At 44.4% G+C, this 24,541-nt stretch overlaps 1 protein-coding gene across 1 annotated transcript in view; it reads left to right on the top strand.

The window, feature by feature from the left end:
* TMTC1 (transmembrane and tetratricopeptide repeat containing 1) overlaps positions 1 to 24,541 on the top strand; it is a 152,010-nt gene that overhangs the window by 111,402 nt on the left and 16,067 nt on the right. The window contains exons 12-13 of the mRNA XM_015287026.4: positions 15,146 to 15,289; positions 23,255 to 23,363. Of these exons, the coding sequence (XP_015142512.2) occupies positions 15,146 to 15,289; positions 23,255 to 23,363 (253 nt within the window). The remainder of the gene's footprint in view (positions 1 to 15,145; positions 15,290 to 23,254; positions 23,364 to 24,541) is intronic.

Here is a 24,541-nt window from a genome sequence, read left to right on the forward strand (position 1 = left end):
GGCAATGGCTGACATTTTTTCTGTGTGGAGAAATCCATTTCCACACTTCCGCTTCACATGTACTTCTGTGTCAGATGGCATTTTGTCAGACTCTCCCTCTGCTGCCATCTGTCACATGGCAACAAAATGTACTGAGATATTGGCGGGAAGGTTCAACCTCTACTGCTATATCACCAGCATCTGCTTCTGGTGTCATGGGCCAACATAATCAAATAGGAGGCATTAATTTCGGAGCAGCCCTCCTAGATGCTGTCACTTTCACTCTTATGCTAGTTTTTGTGGTCACTAATAATTCCCATGGCTCTTCTCCCAGCTCTCTCCAAGTTACCAGAAAAGGCCACCGAAGGAAAGGAGAGGGACTAACAAATACATTCCAAACCCCACATTGAGCTTGGTAGTATGGAGTGTAACATCATGCACTGCTTTCTGCTCCTACTGACATCACCTCTGCCTGTGTAAATGGGATTTACTGGCAAAACATTTTTTTCCTCCTCTGACTCAGCAGCACTCATTTATTATAATTATAATGCTGTCTTCTGCTCAGCAGTATTTCAGTTACAAGAGAGTCTATTTTGAAATGTGATTTCACACGTTTCCTCAATTGCATTAGATGGCACAGTTTGTGCTGCTGGTATTGTTCATAGAGCATCCAAGGCCTTTTCAGGGCTCAAGTCCACGTGGAAGCACTTCCCAGGTACCCAGTGTCTCAGTGGCTCTGGCTCGTGCTCTGATTGCTTCAGTTATTTTGGGATTAGTCCACATTTCTCAAAAACCATCCCCTGCCCCCACCTTGCATGCTCACTGTCTGTCCCCACAAGGCCTGCACTGCATGCACACCAGGCGTCACTGGGGAGCTGCACTCTTTGCTTCCACCACCTCAGCAATCTGCACTTAGAGTGGCAAAGTTGTGAAGGATCTGGAGCACAAGTCTTATGGGGAGCAGCTGAGGGAACTGGGATTGTTCAGCCAGCACAAGAGGAGGCGAGGTGGGGGTTGGCCTCTTCCCCTATGTAACAGCAATAGGATGAGGGGGGGATGGCCTCAAGTTGTGCCAGAGGAGGTTCAGGTTGGATGTTAGGAAAAAATTCTTCTCCAAAAGAGTGGTGATGCACTGGAACAGGCTGCCCAGGGAAGTGGTGGAGTCATCATCCCTGGAGATGTCCAAGAAACGTGGATGTGGCACTGAGTGATGTGGTTAGTAGGCATGGTGGTAGGTGGACGATTGGACTGGATGATCTTAGTGGTCTTTTCCAACCTTTATGATTTTGTGATTCAGTGATTCACTTAAACTTTCCTTATTTTTACTCCCTCACCCAAGCCCTGGTGCTGGGTTTTTGAGGCTGTACAATAAGCAGTAGAGTGATACAATTAAAAATAGTGATATGTTTGCCTGAGGAGAATTACATTCTACGTTTTCCCCTCAGACATACCCATCTGAAGTGTTTGACCTTCTGTGTAGGCCTTAGAGAGCCTGCTAGGGTGCCTATGGTAGTGGCTATGATGGAGAGATGGAGAAGGGGATGGATAGAGGACAAATGACATGATGGTAGATACTCTAGATAGGTGTTGCAGAATAGAACAGTTTTCACGTCCAAGTTATTTTATGCATCCTCACAGACTCCAGCTTTGCAAATCACTGCCCCTGATTGTAGACCAATTACTCTGCAATTAGAAAGAAGGAAATTAGTAGTTGTACTGTCCTGACCACATTTTGATGATTCAGAATATTTTTGGCCACTGGCCTGACCTGAAAATGGACGAGAAGCCGGGAAGCTGAGGCAGTACTCAGAGTCACAGAATGGTTTGGGTTGAAAGGGACCTTAAAGTCCTTGCCAAATTCCAATCCCCCTGCCATGGGCAGGGACACCTTCCACTAGATCAGGCTGCCCAGGGCCCAATCCAACCTGGCCTTGAACGCTAACAGCACCAGATTCTGTGACGTTCCCCCATGTACCCCTCACTACATGTTTGATCTCCAGGTGAGTTCGGATTAATCCACACTCTCCAGATGACAGGAAATACAAGCTTAGTCAAGGGGCTTAGCAATCCAGCAGCAGCTCTGTCAGAAGGATGGGAGATGAAAATATCACATTTGTTGTAGTAGGCTTTCCTTTGTAGTAGGTTTTCCTAGCATGATGAGGAGCAGTGGGCATATCAATAGGGAATTAATAAGGAAAACGGAGTCAGTAGGGAAGCAGACTTCTGCCACCGCCACCCTGCAGCTTCTGGGAGGTAGAAGAGGGAGCAGCACGGCTGTAGCAGCTCTCTCTGAGGCACGTGGCTGATGGCTCATTAATCATTCCAGCTCGCTCCCAAAGCTTGTGCCAAACTGCAGTGTAGGTCTGCTTGATCTCTGGTGAGTGAGTTTAACTGTTTGCTAAACAAAAGTGATCTTGTCAGTCCATGCTTGGCTCTTTTAACGGCTTGCAATTACCATTCCACCAACGTAACAATGCGTTTCCACTTGCTGCTTCTCTGCCAGAAGTGTCAGCTGCCACGTCACTGTTTAGTGAAAGTGGCCTATTGCTCCTGTGCTGTAGGCAGGTGGTGTAGCTATGGCTGTGTGAAAAGATGTTGAAGCGCACATAGTTTACATAGGGAAATAACAGCGTTTGGGACTAAATCCCAGGAAACTCAATCCCATTCCTACTTTTGAAGGCATTTGTAGGCAGGATCCTCCACTGCCATGTGTTGGTTTACCTCTTCAGCTAAATGGTGGAGCAGAACAATGTGTTTTCTCTGACACTGAAATTGCAGGGCAGGTTTCCAAGGCAAACTCGATAGCTGATACCATCAGCCAGCTCCTGATACGCTGCTGATGTTTGAGACTCTTTGCAGGTGGCCCCTCAAAGGGCTTACCCCAGCCAACAAGCCAGTGATGCAGCGTCCTGGTGGAGCCTGATTTAGGTAATTAGTGCAATCCAATTATGCTGCCCAAGAGTGAAGGAAATGAAAACTGAGATGATAGGCAGAAATAGAGAACAGCAGCATAATTTGAACTGGAGAGAAGGAGAATGAAAGGAAAAAAAAATAGTTTCATGTATATGGGAAAAGCTCCACCTGTTAAGTCAGGTTGAGGAAAAGCAAATGGAGGCATAGCCCTCTGGAGCTGCAAAATGAGTTATCCATAAAGCAGATTTTACCAACAGCTGGCATTCCGCAGTTGTAGCAATGGCTTATAAAGCTTTTAGCTTACCTTCAGTAAAACAATAAAAACACACTGCTGGGTTTGACTGCTTTGGTGGTTGCCTGACATATGGCAATGACCCCAGGAGATGCTTGTTTTTTGCTTCTGCAAAAAGCAAAGGCCAGAGGTATGTTGCCTGAGATGGAGTTGACCATGGCTACTTTGAAAGCCAGCCTGGAAATTCTTGCTGCTGTTGCTAGGAATTTCGGAGACCTCCTGTAGCTGGAGATAAAATAGTTCCAGTCTTACCTAAAATAAAACTTGTTTTGCCACTCTCATGTCTGTGAGTGAAAATACAAGGCTGTGCAACCTTATGCTAGTATGAAGAATATCTGTGATGTGCTAATGAAGATATTTTTGTTGTTGTTGATAGTTAACAAGCTTTTGTCCTGCTTCTTCCACGGCCTCATTTGCTTGATATTGCTGGAGACTTTATCACTCCTCAGAAACGCATATGAACTGACATAACCAAAAAGCTTAAAACCAGTCTGACCAGCATTTCTTTTGTCTTTAATAGCCCTTCTAACGAGGACGGGAGGGGAGAAGGAATCACTCTCCCTGCTACAATTGACCTCATTCAAAATCTAATTCCCAAAGCAGCTCCATCTTACAGTCTGCGTTTTGGTGGCCAGCATCTCAGAGTATAGTCTGTAGGCATGCTGTGTTTGCTACCAGCGTCCTGCTTCCCATGGATCTCATCAGTGTGAGCAGCAGCAGGTGGTGCTGGAGGAAGTAATAATGGTAATAATAATGTGATGGTATGCAGACTACATCATCGTGTCCAGCAAAAAGTTGACACCTGAAATTTCACGTATGCACTTTCAGACATAAAAGCAGATAGGTTTGCCCTTAATAAAATATCAGTAGAATAATGAGTTTAATAGCGCAGGAAAAAGAGCTGTGTGTGATTGAAGTCAGGTACCATGACCATCGAATGGTACAAAATGGAAGCATCGCAACTGAATTATTTCTGTCAAACTGATTTTTCCTAGATGAAAGTTGCAGAAATGAACTGAGACTGGGGAAGCTAAGAAAGGAAAAGCTGGAAAGAAGGATAAACAGTGAGTTTGGAGAAAGACAGAGAGACTGATCTGGCCCTCCTAGCATCAGGCAGACCTAGGGCAACCTGGAGCTGCCTTTCGGACTACTGCTCAAGGGAGACAAGTGCTCATTGTGAACTGTCTCTTACCACCAGTGTAAAATCTGATGGTGCGGAGTCCTGCAGAACATATCCACTGTATAGGTAATCCTGTGAGTTTTGTACATAAACGCACCGGTGTATGTACATGTGGACAGTATACATCCTTCTGCATGTCTGTGTATGGACATGTCTACCAACAGGCTCATTGCCACATGTTCCATTTGTGCTTCTGGCCAAACTGAGCAGAAGGGGGGATCAGCCTGCTGTCAGCAGATCAGCGCAGAAACCTCCATTCTCCCTGATGGCACTCTTCAGAAAAGGGGGTTGCAGGGCAGCAAGCAGGAACCCTCAGGCTGGCTCTCTTTGTGACTCAGCCCCGAGGGAAGGGAGATACTGGGCCAGGAGGCGGAGCAGGCGATAGGAAAGTGCTTGGTGCTGCAGCATGGGCAGACTGTCTTTTGAGAACTTGCAAGTAATGGAGTTAAGCGCATTGTTTGCAGCAGGGAGAATGGGAACGCTGGTTTGTGGCACAGGGAAGCATCATGAGATCCCGACTACATGCGAGAGGAGGAAGCAGTGTGAGTAACAAAGCCATATCCCTCACTGAGGGAATAAATTGGTGCATAATGCTGCTGGAACGAGTAGAAAAGGAACAAGCTGGGCTGCCCTTTCTCCCCACGCCACTTTAGAAATAAAGCCCTAATGCTATAAGGGAGACTCGGGTTTCTTGCTAAGCTTTTCCCCACATCTACTCACTGGGTTTCCATATATCTTACATCAGCACTGTCTGGGGTTGTTTAAATTCGGTTAAATTGCACTCTCCGTGCAGTAAGAAAACAGTGTTTGTATGGTCCTTGATGCATGCGTGTGCCTTGGAAATGCCTCTCAGTGTCGACTGCAGGTGGCCTTGGATACCATCTGTGATTTATTTCTGGAAAGAATTAAAATACCAGCACCATTTGTTAGCCTGTTTTTACAGGGACTCAAAAATGTGCGGTGCTGCTTTGCTGTGACTGCCGGAGCTGTGTTTGCTCCCACAGCACCGGGTGCTCTTCTGACACTTGGATTCCTTAGGTCAGGCCCTTGGAGCAAGCCCTCCAGTTAGGCACTGATGGAACACCTTCACAGAGAGTTAACACAATGCCCTCCTTCAGTGGACTTTACAGGCCCGAGACAGGTCACGTCCAAGCTCTTGGGAGCCTCTTTGTGTGGTATTCTTCTAAATCATGCCTTGTCAAGGTGTGCTTTTGGGGTATTGGTGCTCTTGTATATGTACGTGGTGGCTGTCCTGAAGCTAGACAAACCTGCTGAGTGATTGAATAATAACTGACGGTTATAAGGCTGCCTGGTAATTTGAATCAGAACTTAATGGCCTTTATAGCACAGTGCATGGGATGATGGCCAAATTACTTCAGCCACTGTAATTTATTTTTTAACCTGTTAAACGCTACTACGTGCCTGTTTTGGGGTGCACCCCACATTTGCTCAAGTGTTCTGCCTTTTGTCAATGAAATGCTAATCAGGGTACAGGGCTGTATTTGCTCAAAACCAGAGTGGTGTAAGTGTAACCGTGAGGCCTCAAGCACAGGCATTACATGTATCACTGCAGTGGCAGCAATGGAAGCTGGATGTTCCTGCTGGAACAGGAGCTGAATGGCTCCCCCTGGTCACAGGCATCTGCAGTCTGAGTCACTTCCTAGGCTGTAGCTTCTGTCATGGCTGTAGGCCCTTCTACGCTGTAAGGTCTTGCTATCTTCTCAAAAGCATCTCCTCGGAGAAGAGACCCCATCCTCTGTGCTGATGGCTGTGGAACATTCCTCATACACGGGGTCGTAGCTCGGACTGTTTCCAGGGAAGCGAATGCACTTGCATTTTGAGGCTAAAAATCTGGGGAATGGAAAACACTTTCCTAATGAAGCTGCAAAGCTTTTGTCTTACTGAGATCTGTGTCAGTTTTTACGTGAGCTGTGCAGTTTGTACTTTCAGCTGTACTTCTCACTTTCTGCAAACAAGAATGTGAAGTCCAGGAGCTAATTACTCTTAGTTCCTGCAATGTTTCTTTTCTGCTAGCCAGCTGCCTTTGCTTTTATTGAAACTTTGAGACCACGTTTCTCTCAGAGAACAGCCAGATAGCACTGGTTATTGCTGTACAAATCGTGAGAGATTTCAGGTCTTTATCAATGGGCAGTGGAAAAATTGGTTCCCAGCACGTGTCTACTGAGAATAGTCTTGAGACTTCTTGTGAAGCCTTGGTAGGTGAGTGTGAAGGGCTCTCCTTATCCTCAGCAATTTGAATGCCCCTTTCAAGCAATGTGGGAAATGCTGGAATGGGGTTTCTCCAGTTTACACCAATGGCTGAGGCAATCCCCAGCCATTTCAAAGCCAGTATAGACCGCACTTTGGGGAACCCCTGGAGATCACAGCATGACAGAATGATGTGAGTTGGAAGGGCCATCACAGCCCACCCAGCCCCAACTCCCTGCTGTGCGCAGAGCTGCCACCCAGCAGCTCAGGCTGCCCGGAGCCCCATCCAACCTGGCCTTAAGTTCCTCCAGGGATGGGGCACCCACAGCTTCTCTGGGCAGCTGTGCCAGGGCCTCACCGCCCTCTGAGTGAAGAATTTCTGCCTAATGTCTAATCTAAACTTGGACAGGTTTAAATAGATGACAGGTGTGATTCTGTCCCATCCGCTTAGGCATGATAGATGTTGTTCTGTACCTTCATGTAAATGCTTGGTTGAAGAATTCATCCAAACTTGCCGTCTCCTGTTTGCTGTGATGTTGGTCTGGTTTCTGCGGGGTCTCTGAAGAAGCCTGCACTGTTTCCTCTCTCTATAGGGCAGGCATGTCTTGAATTATTAGTCCTTTGTTGGCCTTGAGCAGTTTCTGGGATTTTAAGGACTTACACGGATCCTACATAAATTCTTTATATGAAAGCAGAAGCAGGCAGCCCCATTTGATAACCTCTCATTGGCTCAACATCACAGGAAAGACGTGAGTTTAGCAGGGGGGCTTTTATTTACTTATTTATGTTTAGCTGTGACATTGACATAAAATCCTTTCTTTCCTCCTCAGCTCTAAAGTTTTAGCTTCCATCCCCATCCAAGTTTGAAAATTTAATGAAGTACTATTTTAAGTGCTACAGGCTTGGTTTTAAAATGTCACGCTTCTGAATGAGACGTTTTAGAAATAGGTGCTGGGGTCAAAGAATACATGTGGCTTTTGTCAGTTTACAGATTATATCCATTCAGCTCCTCTTGTTTTGATGCCTGTGTCCTGTCGAGCTTTCCCTCAATGCTGGAGCATTCTGCAGGCAAGGAAAGCAGGGTGGGTAGGCTGGCTGGCCAGCCTGCCCTTCCCTGAGCCCTGGCTGCAATTCAGCACTTGCTATTTATACCAAGTTGGCATCTGGAGGTCTCAGCTGAGATTGAGGCCCTGCTTTACCCATTTCTGAACAGAGCTGGGGATTGTCTTCACTGCAGTGGGCTGGTGCTCTGAGCAGGGAGGCAGTGATACAGGAAAAGGGCATTTTGTTGCTGTTGCTTTCATGACAGAGCATGAGGACCTGCGAGGCAGATTTGTCCCAGGCCACATGGGAAACCATGGTAGAGATGAGCACCATCTCTCCAGGTACGTTTATAGATGCTCAGTGCTGCATGTTAGGTGGGCTGGGGGACTGAAGGCACCTGTGGGGGCACCCCTGCCCTTCAGCAGTGGTGAGTGGGACTAACTGATGGATGTTTGAAATAGCTGTAGGCACTCCAAATACCCCAGTTGCTAACTGCACGCAGTGTCACTTCTGAAACCAGTTGTCACAGAATCATAGAATATCCTGAGTTGGAAGGGACCCATAAGGATCAAGTTATGATCTTGGTGTTTCCATCAGGGCCTGAGCCGGTCCACATAATGCCAGTGAAGACCCTGGTGGGACCCACAGAACCATCCATGGGGTGAAGCACACCGGTGAGGTTCAGAGATGCTCTGAGAGCATCACGAGGTTAACCCCATGAGGTTAGGATTGCTCCCTGCCTCATTCCTAGCATTGTGTGATGTGCTGATCCAACCCGCCTCATCACTGAGTAATATAGAAATGGGTGAGGTGTAATAGCAGCAATCAGGGCTGTGCACGCACAGTGACTGCTTTGTCATGCTTTCACTGAAGGAGATTATGCCTGAGGCTTTCAAAGGAACCTAAAAGCCTTAGATCTCTCACTTGCCTGACTTTCAACAGGATTTCCAGGTTTAAAAAAAGTCCTAGCCTGCCACAAATCTTCTGCCAAGCTGAAGGGTGTTAACTTTGAGGAAATATTGATGCAACTACTAAAACTCTTCAAGAGAAACAAGCCTCTGCTTAATATTGCAGGATTGTCTCTCCGTCTATAAAAAGAGTTCAGATGCTGCAAATTGAAAGTCTTTTGGAGGATGACATAAGGTCTGGCTCTGTGACCTACATCACATAGAGCAGCTTTCAGACCAAGATGCCATGATGTCATGAGGCCGTGGCCTGACTTGTTGCCAGTGTAGGGTTATTCCCTGTAGGATGGCTGCTCTCCGTATTGCATCAGCTTTTAAATCAACCTTACATAGAGCTTTATGGACAACCTAAGTAAACACGTGAAAATGAGTGTAATGTTCCAATTGGAAAATTGGGTGTATAGGAGTAAATATAAAGTGAGTAGTATAAAAATTTGGGACAGATGTAATATTATGACATAACCTTCTTCTGTCGGCACAATGATGCCAATAAAATATTACTACAAATGTTGAAATGGGGCAACACGTGTCTTAAAAACAAGTTGCTGTGCTGCCAGCAATAGGGGTGGGGTGATTAAAGCCTGACTGCTCCCTTAGTTTGGCTACAGCCAGTCTGTGCCTGTAGAGCACTGTGGTAGGGTCACACAGGCACCGGAAGGATGACAAGTGGCAGCTAGACAGCATGCAACATCTTGAAGAAAGGGTGAGAAAACACAGCCTGTCCCCGGGCCCTACAGCCTCCTCTAGCCAAGATGAGGAAACACCAGCTGTTTGCCTACGGTGGCACAGCAGTGATATTCAACCACAGCTGCTCCAAAGGTAGAGCATACTCTGTGTGCTTGACACGAACACACAGGGGTTGGCCTTTTCTCCCAGATAACTAGTGACAGGATGAGAGTTTATGGCCTTAAATTGCGCCAAGGGAGTTCAGGTTGGATATTAGGAAAAAAATTGTCTCAGAAAGAGTGGTGCTGCACAGGCTGCCCAGAGGGGTGGTAGTCACCATCCCTGGAGGTGTTCGAGAACCATGTTGGTGTGGCACTGAGGGACATGGTTTAGTGGTCATGATGAGGATAGTTGGGGTTGGCCTTGATGATCTTAGTGATCTCTTCCAACTTTAATGATTCTATGATTACTTAGTTAAAAGATGTGGTAACAAAAAGCAGGCATGCTACATCTCTCCAGCTCAACCAGTTGCTCATTTGTTTTTTCTCTAGCAGAAAAGAATTCGTGCAGAGCGTCTTCGATTATCATGCAAGGAGGTGCAGGTGGATTTTTCCTTTCTGTGGCTGTTAGGTTAGTTACGTCCCATGTTGTTTATGGCTTTTATAACAGTCTAAGGACTCATGTCCCAGCTCACTGGGAGCATGCTTTTGACAGGCTTGTCACAGGTGCCTGGGGCATCAGGGAAAGCCACCAGGAAACGGTGACATCCCATGGGTGTCCCAGCTCTAAGAGGTGGCTCTGGATGGCTTTCAGCAGCCCCTGTTGTGCTGCTAGACCCCCAGAGCTGGCAATGGGACCTGTTCTCAGCTGTTTGTGGGCATTTCCCTGAAGAACTGTGCCTTAGTGTGGCTCCATCCCCTTTGCTTTCTACCCCTGTATAGTGTTGGCTGTGCAAAAACCCTGTAACACTCCAGGAGTGAGTGGGGAATTGTCAGGCTAATGCTTTTTGCCCCCTTAATACCTCTGGCACCAGACCAAGGGCTGTTTAAGGCAGGTCCGTTAACAGAGCTTGCCAAGGGTTTAAGTGGTCTCTCTACATCTGAACTAAAAGAATTAAAATTCTTAGTGGATTATAGGTTGTATCCATGACAACAAACTCCCTCCCTTTCTCTTTTTTGGGGGGGGATCTCTTGTAGTATAAATATGTTGCCAAACAAAACCCTTCAGTTAATTTTTTTAACGAATGTTTCACATAACAGCAACATTAATTAAAAAGCAAAATAAGTGGTCGTCAGCATTTTGATGATTGTATATGTTTTATGCCTGGAATCGTCTTATGAGACTAGAAGTCTCTTGACTGTGCAAGTCAATAATGCTTTTCTTCAATACTATTAGAGGGAATTTTGCTAGCCTAAAAGAAGTGAGGACAATTATTAACAGGAGTTCTTGTGCACTGTGTACCTGTAGTAGTTAAACGAGAAGCTGCTTAAATTTATTCTGACAATTGCAGATGCAGCACTGGAGGAATCATTTGAATTATTCATTCTGCAACAAGGAAACATCCCACTTGTCTTCCCTTCAGAATTGAAATCCCAGTCTGATTTAAAATATGCTTTAAAATATATGGGATTGATTTCTTTCTTTTTTTTTTTTTAAGTAACTGCTGTTTCAAGATTTCTATTATAATTACCTATGAGTGCAAGTTTTCTAAAGAAAATAACTCTGATTTCTAAAAGAAAGGAGAAATTGATTTTTTTTACACAAACTGCTTCTTGTAGAATAGATTTAATGAAATTCAGCTTTCTTTCATAAATAATGCAGCACTTGCATTTGATTAGGTGAAGCCTGGAGGAATTTCTACCTAATCAGATGCATAGCAAGAAGGATATTGCCTGCAGACTGTTACTATTATCAGTGGTGGTGGCAATGAAAACACAGCACTGTGTGTGTCCAGACAGAACGCTTTGTTTTCTTAAGAGAAGTTATAAAACACCATATACATTTTAACAGCTGATTTTTTTGCTGGTGTCCCAGCTATCTGTAAAACAAGGTCTGGGTTCTGGGTACTGCTGTTATTGTGGCATGAAGAGGCGCCACATTACCTTGAGACCCCATTGTAAGGTGTTTCTTACTCTTCCAAGAGATAAACACACGTGCGGAAGAGACAATCTTTGCATCAGAGAATTCTCAGTTGAGATAAACAAGGTACCTATCAGAAATCATTGGGACCAATTTGGAAAATCTTAAAAACAGCACAACCCATGCATAAAAATGAAGAAAAAAGAAGTACATCTCCCTTCCTTCACGAAGATAATAGATCACATGCAGCAAAACGCAAAACAATTTGCAAATGGTATATCTGCAATTTTTGCAGAAACCTTTTGAGAGTTCTTTAGCAAACATTGCTTTAATTAGTCATCTGTGGTCAAGTTTTATGATGTTCTGTAAATCCAGCCACGTGACTTTGTTCTGCCCTGTTTTATCCCTAGGAAGCTGCTATTAGAAGCAGTGGGTGCTCATGAAGAGGGTAGACCATTAGTCCTTTACTCAACGTCCATATTAATACATAGAAAAGGGTCTGGGCCTCATTCTGTAGCCCTGAGGACAGCTGGTATGAATTGGCCTGCAAGTAGCTGAGAGATGGTAGCTGAGCCCAAGCTCAGGATCAGACCCTGGTCTTGGCTTAGCGCTGGACCACTCTTGGGAACTGTTTCAAGAGGGGCCATGCAGTGGCTTTGACTGCTTTTCTCTAGGTGTTGCTGTCTTAGGGCTTGGTTATTCTCTCTGCTGAGCTCAGTTGAGTGTCATCTTGCTCTATCATCATACCGAAGTAATATTCCAATAAAAACTTAAAGAACTGAGTCTTAGTAGAAAAGCCCAGCACCACTGCCTTATCTCCCCATGCTCAGATTTTTTCTCCCAGCGTTTGTTCGGATATGTAAAATTGCAACTGTCATAAGTTCTCCAGGCCAGATGCTAAGCTGGCTTAAGCTGACAATTTGTGCTGGTTGAGGTTCTGTTTTTTCACTTATATTTCTTGGAAAGGACAATGAGATGTAATGAATAAATGTAAAACATAAGAACTAGAGCCCAGGATACATGGAGTTGTGTCTGCATCCTATGATTTGCTGTCGAGAGGTTTTAGAACTGAGCTCAGAAGTGTATTTATGGAACTGCTGGTCAGAACTGTACAGTTTAGAGGTGAAATCAGTGCTGTTTTTTAATCTTGAATTTTAATTCCTCTGCAAGTTGTTGCAAGCAAATCTCCTGGGCCTAAAATGTCATGCGGAGCAGCAGAGGCCAAGAGTAGAATTAATTTCTGAAAGTTTGAGGACAAAACCATCATTTTTTTTTAAATGTTCATCTGTTTCTGGATTTCCCAAGAATTGTCTGAAATACTTCTGCCCATTTATATGTCAAGTGACTTCACGTCAGATATAAGAGCTCTTTTTATGTGAGTGCTGACAAAAGGGGTGCTTGGCTTTTATCGTAGCCAAATGGAAAATAAGACTCAAATATAACTACCAAACCTTTTTAGTTGAAAGCAACGTTAAAATCACATGGGAGAAACGGGAAGCAAGACTGAGCCTTTCGTTATCTGCCAAAAGGCAGATAGAACATTCTTTACTCAAGATGGTGGTCTGAGGTGTCACACGGAACTGCATCCCACATGGTGAAAAGCAGGCAAGTATAATCCTGTCCATTGCTCCACAGCCATTCCTGTGGAAATTTTCCCCCAGTCTTCTTCATCCAGGGAGGCTTAACCTTGCTGGCCAATGGACTTCAGGGCCAGGGTAAGATTCAGCTCCTACCCACTGATCACTTCGTCTTTTACTGACTCTTCCCTGAGTGCGGGCAGCCTCTCACATCCAGAAGTGCTTCATCCTGGCTGGGTAGGTTCAGGGATGGAAAGTGATGCTATTTTCCTGACAACTGGAGGCTGGCCTTGGATTTCCTTCTCTTTCTTTCTCTGTAACAAGATCAATTAAGGTCCTCTTCCAAAATCATTTAAGCCATGAATGCAGGTAGTGTGGGTGAATGTTGTGCAGTACACAACAAGGTGGCTTGTACATGAAAACTGCACCTGAAGGCTTGCATCAGGAGAAGTGATTACCTCTGACAGACAAGATGCTTATCTGTAAAGGAGGAATGTTGACAGCGCCTGTAGTCATTAGATACGAGTGGTTGTTATTACACTTAGCCTTTGTCTGTATAGTACTCTGAGTTTATATAAAACATACACAGCTGCATCCTTGGATGCTCTGTCCTCAGTGATGTGGCTGTGCGATATTTGTCTGCCAGGGTCGGTGTTGGGTGGAAAAAGAGTTGTGGGGCCTTTTTCTTGTTTAGTTGTAGGAAACATCCTGAATTTGTTCTTGGTGCACGTCCTCTTTTCTCAGAGTTTCCCTGTGTGTTCCTGGCTTCACCCCCAAATAAGACCCTGCCAGAATCACTTATGTGCTGTGGAATGAAAATGCGACTGATACAAATGTTGCAGCAGTGTATAAAATGCTCAATTATTCATGGTACTTAAGTACAGAAAATCCCAGGGCTGAACTGACAAAATGAAGAACTCCAGGCAAGAAAAAAACCCAACATGGAAAGTCTTAGATTAAAAACGTTCTCAAAATTTAGAGTTAGACCACATTATAATCTTAATCTCTGCTTCCTTTAAATGCCCTTCCTCTTGCCATACCCTGGGCTGTCACAGCTAACTACTTTTAATGTCATCATCCACATCTCTTTCCCATGAATTACAAAGCTATTATCCACACTTTACAAACAAGGACCTAAGGCAAAGAAATGCCAAATGACTTGTCCTGGCTTGAAATAGAAAATGTGCACTGGCAGCAGGATTTGAGGCTAGGTCTCCTCAAACTGAAGCCTTGGCCATCTTAACCTGCTTCCTCCCTGTCATGAATTAAATGAGCATCACGACGGGGTCTGTGGGCACCCTCCTTTCCAGCTATTCTCCCAGCTTGCGTGGGACCTCTGTGGGCATCTCTCTTGTATTTGTTCATTATCATCATGAACCTCAGTTTTCACCCATCTATGATACAAAGGGCCCTGGATCACTTTCATCTCTGGAGTTTTCCAGTGAAAAACCCACAAACTGCAGTGTGATTGTAGGAACACGATTTTGCCTGAGAGTTGAAGCAGCGGAGTGGACCGCAGTGTGCTTTTTAATTCAGAGGGAATTTTAACAGAGATACATTGGGCCCAATGTGAAATGTTTTAACTGAAACAGATCTAAGTTTTTGTTTTGAACAGTTAAAAGAAGAACCGAGTGTTCAAAATAAATACAGCTAGAAGCTCAGGGAGTTCGTATTATAATGCAGTCTGTTTCCAGATTTTTTGATCACTTTGCTTCGTCCTGAAAACATGGTTCAGCAGCTGATTTCAAGCTTCACTTTGCCCTTTATTAATGTCACTTTTATTGTGGGAAACAGATATTAAAAAAAAAAAAAAAGCCACAGATCAGCTTAGCAGTGTTGTGTTGGTTTCTGTATATGTCAAAACATATTTCCATTGGAAACATATTTGTGACGAGGCGGTTCTTGCTTGTTCGAGAGGCATTTTGAATAAAAACATCCAGGCTGCTCTGATCACTCTGCCTTTTGCTTGGAGGGTAAAACAGCCTTTCAAAGCTGTTCGGTGTTCCCTTCTGCCCTGGAAGCATAAGGGAGCTGTAGGAGAAGATCTGATTTACAATCTCTTTGGGAGTTGAAAAGGTTCCTCGGGATGCCATCAGGACCTGCAGCAAATGGAAGGAGGATGTTGTTTTGTAGCTTTCCTTCTCATTACTGAGTGCCGAACAGCAGTGGTGGCTGGACAAGTGGCTTGAGCTTTGCGTGTCACTTAATGAGCTTCTGTAACTTGGTATTTCCTCTTCCCCAGACTGTACCCTCGTCATGCAAGCGCTCTCAACAACCTGGGGACGTTGACCAAAGACGTGGTGGAAGCAAAGGACTACTATAGACGGGCCCTTCAGTTAAACCCTCAGCACAATCGAGCTCTCTTCAATCTTGGCAACCTGCTCAAGTAAGTTGTACACAGACCTGGGAAATCCAGATTCTCTCTGTGCACATCACCACAGTGGGTTTTCTGCTGACTGGTGAAGGAATGGCATTAGTTCTTACTGCTGGCACGGGGACGAGTCTTAGTCTGAATGTCCTTATGCTGTCTGCCAGGTCACTTCAGGTGCTGTTTACAGTGATGCTTCAGCTGGAGGGCATTCACTTGTTCCAAATGAGGCATCAAAAAATGAGGAGTGTAAAGCCAAACCCGTCACCTGAGATTTCCATCTCAGTGGAGAGGTGTAAACCTTTCCAGTGAAGCAAGCCATGTTGTTCAAAGGCAGGCATTTGATGCAGATCTAGTGAATAACACATGCCCAGCAGATCCCTCAGAGTAAGTTCCCACTTCTCCTTGTTAGTTAGCTGTAAATGGGAGGTCTGCTGTGTAGTTTCAGTATAAGCACCTAACTTTTGAGGTGTTTGGAGAGGCAGAAGAGAAGGTTCATCCAATTCCAGGGGTGCTGTGGGTCTGGGTTTGAGGGAAAAGCTGGCTTACATCCCTATGGGGTTCCTCTAATGAGCAAGAAAATGAGTTTATCAGCTCTTAATTTGATATGTTGTCATTTAGAGCATTAGTCTTTAGCAAGGAGAATTGCAATCATAATCTTGCAAATTAATTTGACTAACCATTTCTAAAGACTGTACTTAGATCTACAAGAGAAGCTTTGCCACCATGTTAAAATCTACTAGAGGTGCAATTAAACAAAAATAATCTCTATTACTGCACTGCTGTTTTTTTGACATGATGGTGTTGTAGGTTCCCTTCCCTTCCCTTCCCTTCCCTTCCCTTCCCTTCCCTTCCCTTCCCTTCCCTTCCCTTCCCTTCCCTTCCCTTCCCTTCCCTTCCCTTCCCTTCCCTTCCCTTCCCTTCCCTTCCCTTCCCTTCCCTTCCCTTCCCTTCCCTTCCCTTCCCTTCCCTTCCCTTCCCTTCCCTTCCCTTCCCTTCCCTTCCCTTCCCTTCCCTTCCCTTCCCTTCCCTTCCCTTCCCTTCCCTTCCCTTCCCTCCCCTTCCCTTCCCTTCCCTTCCCTTCCCTTCCCTTCCCTTCCCTTCCCTTCCCTTCCCTTCCCTTCCCTTCCCTTCCCTTCCCTTCCCTTCCCTTCCCTTCCCTTCCCTCACCTCACTTTGAATGTGAAGTTTATGTGAAGGATATTAAGTAGATTGCTGAAGTTCTGCCTGGTTCATTTGGTAATGGAGAAGTTGTCAGAGTAATACTACAAGTAAATCTGATGGTTTGAGGTTAGAATGTGGCAGATGAGTAGTTATGTAGAAGGCAGGTTAATGCTTTACTGGAAATACAAGAAAGGTAAAGACAGTCTCATTGCAAGATAAATGAAAAGTCTGTATTATTTGTGAGATTTGGTTGATTGAAATTAACCTTAGATGGCAAAGCTGTTTAAAAATATTTATTGTCTTCTTAATCCGTCCCATTTACTTTAGTTACTATTCTCTGTGATTTTTTTTTTCTAAATATGAAACATTATACAAAAAGACAAAAAGCAGAAGCAGCACCGGGTTATTCTGTGTCAATAACACTTAAATCTGGCAAGCTGATGGGCTCTTATGACCCAGCAGATGGGCAGAAACTGGATTTGTTGCGCTGGCAAAGCATAAAGGAGGCCTGTGGGAAATTGTCTTAGAACTGCTGTTTGTTTTGTGTGCAATATGTCATGTTTTTCCTGATGTGATACATCAGGTTGTGTGCGCACTGCATCCTTCTGTGGTGCCACGTACTGCGATATGTTAAAGGTGTATGATACTTCTGCTGACCTCTTTAAAACAGAGCTCTCAGGTTCCCTCTCCCCTTTTCCCACACCTATTTACTCCTGTTTTCTAAGCTTTTTTAGGCTTCCAAAGCAACCTATTGCATCTAAGGGTATGAATAGAAAACGGCTGTATCTTCCCACTTAGGTAGAATTCCTGGTGAGGGATTAGCACATACACGTGTAATGAAGCGCTGGTGCTTCTGCATAAGTTTTACTAATCCTGAAGAAAGTACACGGAGGCAAGTTATCATTCATCAGGAGCCGTTTCTCACAGGCTAGTTGCCTGTTCAGGCCATGATTTGTATTTTTCCACACAACACGTAAAGCAGATGCTGCGTAGGCAGCAGGTAACAGTGACAGGATGAGAGAGAATGGCCTTTAATTGTGCCAGGGGAGGTTCAGGTTGGATATTAGGAAACATTTCTTCTCAGAAAGAGTGATCCTGTATTGCAACGGGCTGCCCAGGGAGGTGGTGGAGTCACCGTCCATGGAGGTGTTGAAGAACCGTGTGGATGTGGCACTGAGGGACATGGTCAGTGGGCACGGTGGGGATGGGTTGGACTAGATGATCTTAGTGGTCTTTTCCAACCTTAGTGATTCTGCGATCCTGCGATTTTCTACCAAACTATCCTTTTATTCAACCTAATCTGGAGAATGCACTGAGAGACTGTGATCTACTGGGAAGAAAGCAATGCTGTGCTGAGTGTTATAGAGCAAGCAGAATTCTGCCAAAGCTAAATGCTATTATAATCTAGGTAGTGAATTGAAATTTGCAGAATATTACAGGCGGATATTGCTTTCTGGCTGTGACATGAGACATTAGAAAGGGTGTTTTGATATTTAAACTGTTGGCAGTGAGAAAATAAAAGGTCAGGACGTAGAAAGGATTTTCTGTCCTCTTAGCAGAGGCTTTGGTGACTATACCAGATACAGATCAGAAAGAGCCACATTTGCAACATCCAAATCATGTCTAGTAACTGCATTTTGTATAATGGGACATGTAACAAAATGGTCTGGCAAGGAATTCCCAGTCAAATTCTGCTGCATTCCTTACACCCACTGAAATCTGATTGCATATACTAGATTTCACCCCTGCAGTTCTGGGGAAGGGGAACTCCAGGGTTTTGGAAAGATAGGATTGCTGTTCCCATCCAGGAATCTGCTGCTCATTACTGCCTGGATATAAGCTGTCTGTTCAAGCATCTGTTGCTTGTGATTTAAGATTGAGTAAAAATATGTTTGCAGGACAACAAGATGGAAATCTTTCATTATTATTATTTTGTTTTCTCTGGATACCCTTGATAAGAAAGATTCCATTTTCTGTTTGCATGTGATGAAGAAAGCTGCATGCCAGAAGATGAATGTTCTCAGGAATCACTGCAGGACAACGCCTGAATAGGCCACTGGTTTTGTTTGCACGTTCTAAAATAAAGTTGTATGTCATCCTTTTCTTGCCTACTATAAATATTGGACAGTAGATAATTAAACAACACAGACAGATTTCTTAGTTAAAATAGCCCCAGAAGGTGGCCTGCCTAAAAATGAGAAATCTCTTTTTCATGTTCCAAAGCAGCTCAATGCTGCTTTCTTTTGTTTTGTTTCAAAGTTTCCTGCTACATAAATATTTAGCTCCTCTATATAGATTCAGCTTTGTTGAGATACAGCTTGAAAAACTGAGATAAATACATATCATTCAGAATACCTCACATAAATTTATAGCCCGTGGGATATTCTGTAAAGAGACAAGAAATAAAATATTATGAACATTTGAAGTAAATATTTAGGATCCTGGCTTTCTTCCGCGGAATGGGAGAGAACTTACTCTTTGCTGTACTCTCTCTCTCCATACGTAAAGCACTCTAATATTCAGTGCAGCATTTCTTATGAAGAAGTGCCTCATAACTCTTATGTGCTTTGAGAGTCTTATGGCTGAGTTTTCAAGGAGAAAGTGAAGTGCCTAGAAACAACATCCCCTGAGATCTTGAGTTTATTCAAAGGGATGATTCTCTTCTGCATGTAGAGTAACAAAAGGTGTTCTGTGCGTTTTTTGCTCTTAATTGTTCCAAGCTTAGCGAGCCCATCTAGGCAGAGGAAGGAGGATTGCCTGCCTCCCTAATAACAGGCTTTTGGGTACGTATGTATTTGAATGTGCTAACCTAGGCTTGTGTACGTGTCTGAAAAAACTGGAAAACATCAGGTAGATATCAGTGTACTGAGGATCTAGATCTTTCAGAAAGTGAAACGTTCCTTCCTTCCTTTCAAGGAAGCAAACTGAACAGTAACATTCAGTGATGCTACAGCTGGCTTTCTGGATGATCTCTAGTTAGAATACTCTCTATTGCTTGAAGTGCTGACGTAGTACCTCGGCATCACATACATATTTTAGCTCACTTAAAAACAAACAAACAAACAAACAAAAAACAAAAGCAAAACCAAACCAAACCACAACAAATGCTGGCAGCATCATGTTTACAATAGATTCAAAGAGCAGCTCTGGTTGAAACTAACCTCTTGGAGATCATTCAGTCAGTCCCACAGCTCAGAGTGGGTCAGATTGGATCGTGTTGCTCAGGGCTTTGTCCAGGTGAACCTTGAACATCTCCAAGGACAGCCTAGACCTTTTCAGCATCTCTCTGCTGGCCTTCCTCCAGCATGATCATGCCTTTCTTCCACGAGAGCACCCAACACTAGGCATCACTCCAGTCTCATAAATATTGTAAGAAAGGGAAGGATCACCTCCCTGAGCCCACAATCTTGGGACAGTGTTGTCCTTCTTCACCATCAAGGGCCAATGGCCAACATGTTGTCCTGCAGGACCTCCAGAGCCTTTCCTGCAGAGCTGCTTTCCAGCCTGTTGTCCATCAGCATGTGCTGGTGCATGGAGTTATCCAACTCTGGGTGCAGGACATAAATTTGGTTTTGTTCAACTTCTTGAGTTTCCTGTCAGACCTGGTCCTTCTGAAAAGGCACCCTTCCTTGCACTGTAGTACCCACTGCCCTGGTTTTGTGTCATCCATCCACATAGCGTAGAAGAAAACCAAAGGAGTGCATCTCAATTATCTGAATTGGTTTAAAACCCAGGGAGTTGAACAAGCTTAGGAGTTTCCTTTCAGACAGTTACACACTGCAAGCTGTTTCTGGCTTTAAAGCAGTCAAACTAACTTCACATTGCAAAACAGATCTTGAAAATTAGAAAGTCCTCTAGAGCACTAATTCCTGGGTTACTATTTTGTTCTGAATGAAATTTGCTCCAGTGCTAGTAATAGCCCACACAAAGCCCTGTGGATCCCCAGGCTTCTGTGGGGTAGTTTAAGCTGATGCTTCTCAAACTGCTGGGCACTTGCAAAAGTATGTAAGTGATGCTGCAGGGGGAAGAAGCTACTCCTTGCATTCATCTCTACCATGCTGGTTGTGGAGGGCTGGAGACTCGAGTGGAAGAGGGAATTAGGAGAGGGCATTGTAAACCAAGGTAATTTGGGGAAAAATAGGATTAAGTGATCATAGGCTCCTTGTGTCAGTTGAATTTGTTCCTCTCTCTGTCATGTTGAAGGTATACAGTACCTAGCTTTTCCTGCTGCAGATCCCCAGTTTGTGGTAAATCAGTGTATTGGACTGTTCTCCCAGCGCTCGGTGTTCTCCCAGATTTGTAAAAACTACAGCCTTGATTCTGAAAAGTGCTGAATATGTTGGCCTTGGTCCAGGAAAGCACTTCAGCCAGTAATTAATTTTCAGCTTGCATACATAAAAGTTAAGTACGTGTTTAAGTGCTTGGCCAGAGCAGTCAGTATCTTGCAGGACTGAGCCCTCTGAGAAACTATTGAATCTGCTTTTTGTAATATAACTCAGTCTGTCACATAAAAAGATGCCATAATCTTTCCCTCTCTACCCCCACTTTCAGGAGACAAACATTGTTCTTGGATCAAACGAAGAAAAGGCCATTTAGGGGAAAAAAAAAAAAAAAGAGTAATTAGGAGGGCTGCCCTATATTCCTAGAGCATGCTTGTGGTTAATGGGAACTTTTACTGCTGCTGAGTGGATCACTTAATCCTTTTATTTCTGTAGCTGGCATTTCCTACATTTTTGCCAAACATCAATACCTTTATGAGGCAGTCATCTGGTTTTGATTTATGAAAATGTGTCACGAAACTCCAGCCAAGGAATCCAAAAGTTTTATGAATTGACAAGCTAGCTGGTCTCTAATTAGTGCAGGGGAAAAGTGGTTCTTTATTTGTTTTTGATTCATTCGTGTAATTTATATGGAGCACCGCTGGTAGAAGAAAAAGAGTAGCACAACTGTTTTCACTTAGTGTAACGGACAGGCAAAATGTTCCTACAGTTATACAACTAGAAAAGGGAAAAATTCTGCAAAGCCACATATATTATCAGCTGAAATTTGCACCTTATAAACAAGATCTGGTTACTTGACCCTGTCACTCAGATGAAATCTAAGCCCCAGGCGGCAAGGTGTTCACATACTTTCTCTGTTCCAGGGTCCTTTGTTTCTTTTTGTAAGCCTTGCTATTCATATTCCTTGTACACCCGGCACAAAGAAAATGTTGTTCCAGTCCAGCTAAGCATCCTTAGATGTTTGCTTGGGAAACCTTCTCATTTTTCCAAGGGAAGGAATACAGAGCGGTACTGGTGAAATTGTAGCTCGAATAATAAAACATCCTTAGATTTGTGTTGAGAAAGGCTTGTCCTTCTTCCACAGCAGTAAGTGTAAAGTAACTGGAAAAAAATAATCTAGCTCATTAACATAACCATTTCTCAATATTCTCTGCTCATAATCCATAGGATCTAAAGAACGGAATCCTCTAGCCTAACGATTGACATGGTTAGGAATTAATTAATAAGATCCAATACTTTTTATTGAAAACACTGATGTAATGAACTATAAGCCTGGATATATAACAGCACTAGCAGTCTAGCAACCTGCAAAGATTCCACAGTGTTTTTGGGAAGTGAAGATGCTTTGCATCTCTGCCCTGCAGCTGTGGGAGCCAGGTTGCTGGCAGATGTCCTATTCCCAGGTCACTTGGTGCCTCAGTGGCACAACTGGGGCCACATCAGCTGACTGCAGACCCACTGTCACCCCTGCCAGCATCCCCTCCTGGCATGCAAGTGACTTTCCAAGGACTCATGCCTGGGAATACTTTTGTTGTCCTTTGTGTATCTAAAGATCCTGACTGGATGGATGAGGGGGAATTTGGTTTATTTTCCAAAAGGAGAAATACTGAGAGTACAATAGGGCTGGGGAAGTTAACAGATCTGAAAGTTGTGACTTAACAGGGCATGTGGCCTGTGCTGATTGCGGGATAGTCAAAATAAATTACTCTTTGCTCTTCACAGTGTGGAGTATTGAGGAATTCACCATTCTGGAGATGTTTTGTCTTTGCTGAGATCACTGCATAACGCTCAGTATGAACAGTCATCAAAGGAGTAGACCAAACAGCAGATTCATTAAAACCTACGTGTTCCCAGCTGCTGTGATTAATGTATGGGTGCAAAAAGCACAAAGTCTCTGAATTTGTTGAGGAATTGCCCTAGTGAGCACATTTCCCACTCTGGAATGAGGTAGAACGAGTTCCTTCATCTCTGCCAACGTGATAAAGATACTTGTGTTGCTTCTTTCCTCAACAAGTGACCCACTTGCTTCTCTCTGTCTCCTTCCAGACACGTCTGCCTGATGTCACTCTTCCCTCCTTTAGTAGCTGTCTGGGAAGGGAGAGGCATTTTTACAGCAGGGATGGGAGAAAGAGCCCAGGTTACCTCAAAACAGCATACTCTGCTTTGTGAGCACCAGAGCTCGAGCAGGCAGTGCCTATGCTCCTTTCCTTGGCATCCCTACCATTCCAGTGACATACAGGAGTCATATCAGGGGCATCTGCATCACCTATGGGAAAGAGGATGTGCAAGCAAGCAAAACTGAGCATGCATGCAGTGGCCGGAGAGCTGACCCTCTTTCACAGGGCAGGCAGAGTGGTTAAGTAAGATGCAGGTGATGCTGGGTGTGTGTGTTGTGGAGAGGAGGAACAAGTGAATTATTTAGTCTTAGCTGAAAAGAACAAGACAGTCTTTCACATCTCTTTCAATTAGCTGTTCAGTGGGTGATCTGCTGCTAAAGAGCTTCTCTTTCTTTTTTCTCCCCTCCCTCCCTGGCCTGCAGGTCCCAAGGGAAGAAGGAGGAAGCTGTAATCTTACTGAGGGACTCCATCAAATATGGCCCAGACTTCGCAGATGCCTACTCAAGCCTGGCCTCACTGCTGGCTGAACAGGTAACAGGCCTCATACCGGGCTCTTGCTCCTCCTGAGGGCTGATGCACCAGTGCTGCAGTCACAGAGTGGAAACACTCACTCACTCTTCCTTTGGAGAGTGGAAACACACTCACTTCATACATGTGCAGCAAAGTGCACGAGCCTGGGGCTATCTGGAGAGATCTGTTGGGCTGCTGCTTTAGAGATGACTTGTTCAGTATAGGAGGCAACTCGGTCTCACTGAGTAATTACACCCACATGGTATGGCTCTGAACTAAGTCACTGTTAAAGTTGTGAGCACATGCACTTTCTGAACCTCCCTACATCTATAGCAAAGTCTTTCTCCATTGCACCGTACATGCTGACAGCACAATAGGTGAGCGCTCTCCCCTCCTGCACACCTGCAGAGGTAACCTTGGGTTTTATAAGAAAGCCCTCCAAAGCTAGGAAATGCCAGAACCAAGATTTCTGAATTTCTGCTTTTCAGTTCAGCCCCTTGCATCTAACCCGTCAGGATACAGCCCTTAATTACCTCAGTAGATGATCACGTACGGTGGGTGGAGAGGCTCACTTGCTTTATGTTGCTCTTAATGAGCAGCTGTTCAATATTTGATTTAACCTCATTGTTCAATATGTGCCCCAGACCTTATTTACTGCACAGGGCCCAGATTGTGCTCCGGAGGCAGGATTACTCATTTCTTCATGGGCTTTTTCACCACGCTCATTACTCAGGGCTCTCACTGCTTGCTGTGGTGAGGTAATTTCTTTCTACAAGGTCTCTGTGAGCTGAAATACGGTCTCCACATAGGAAAAGGGAAATTGAGGCACGAAAAGAAGTGTGGGTGCCCACACTGAGACCACCAAGCCCTTCTTTCCTGCAAGCGGGCACATATTAGGGATGCTGTGTTTTGGGCACTGCTTCCGTGGTCTGCAGCCACATCCAGTGGCCCCAGCCTGGCCCTGTAATGGTGAGTGGTAAGGTCCTTGCACAGCAACAGCAAGCTTCTACATAGCTTTTGAAAACTGATTTTTTCTCCCCAGAATTTGAGATCTTACTGTTCTATAGCATGGGATGCTAAAGCTTTCTAAGTAAAAGCTTGCTGAAATGCAAATACAGACACAGCAATGGAATGCCATCTTTCACTATTTTCCATTAGTCTGGTTAATTATGTCTTCTCTCTGCAAGTGGATAAATTTC

This window comes from Gallus gallus, chromosome 1, assembly GCF_016699485.2.
Source record: "Gallus gallus isolate bGalGal1 chromosome 1, bGalGal1.mat.broiler.GRCg7b, whole genome shotgun sequence".
Classification (NCBI taxonomy): Eukaryota; Metazoa; Chordata; class Aves; order Galliformes; family Phasianidae; genus Gallus; species Gallus gallus.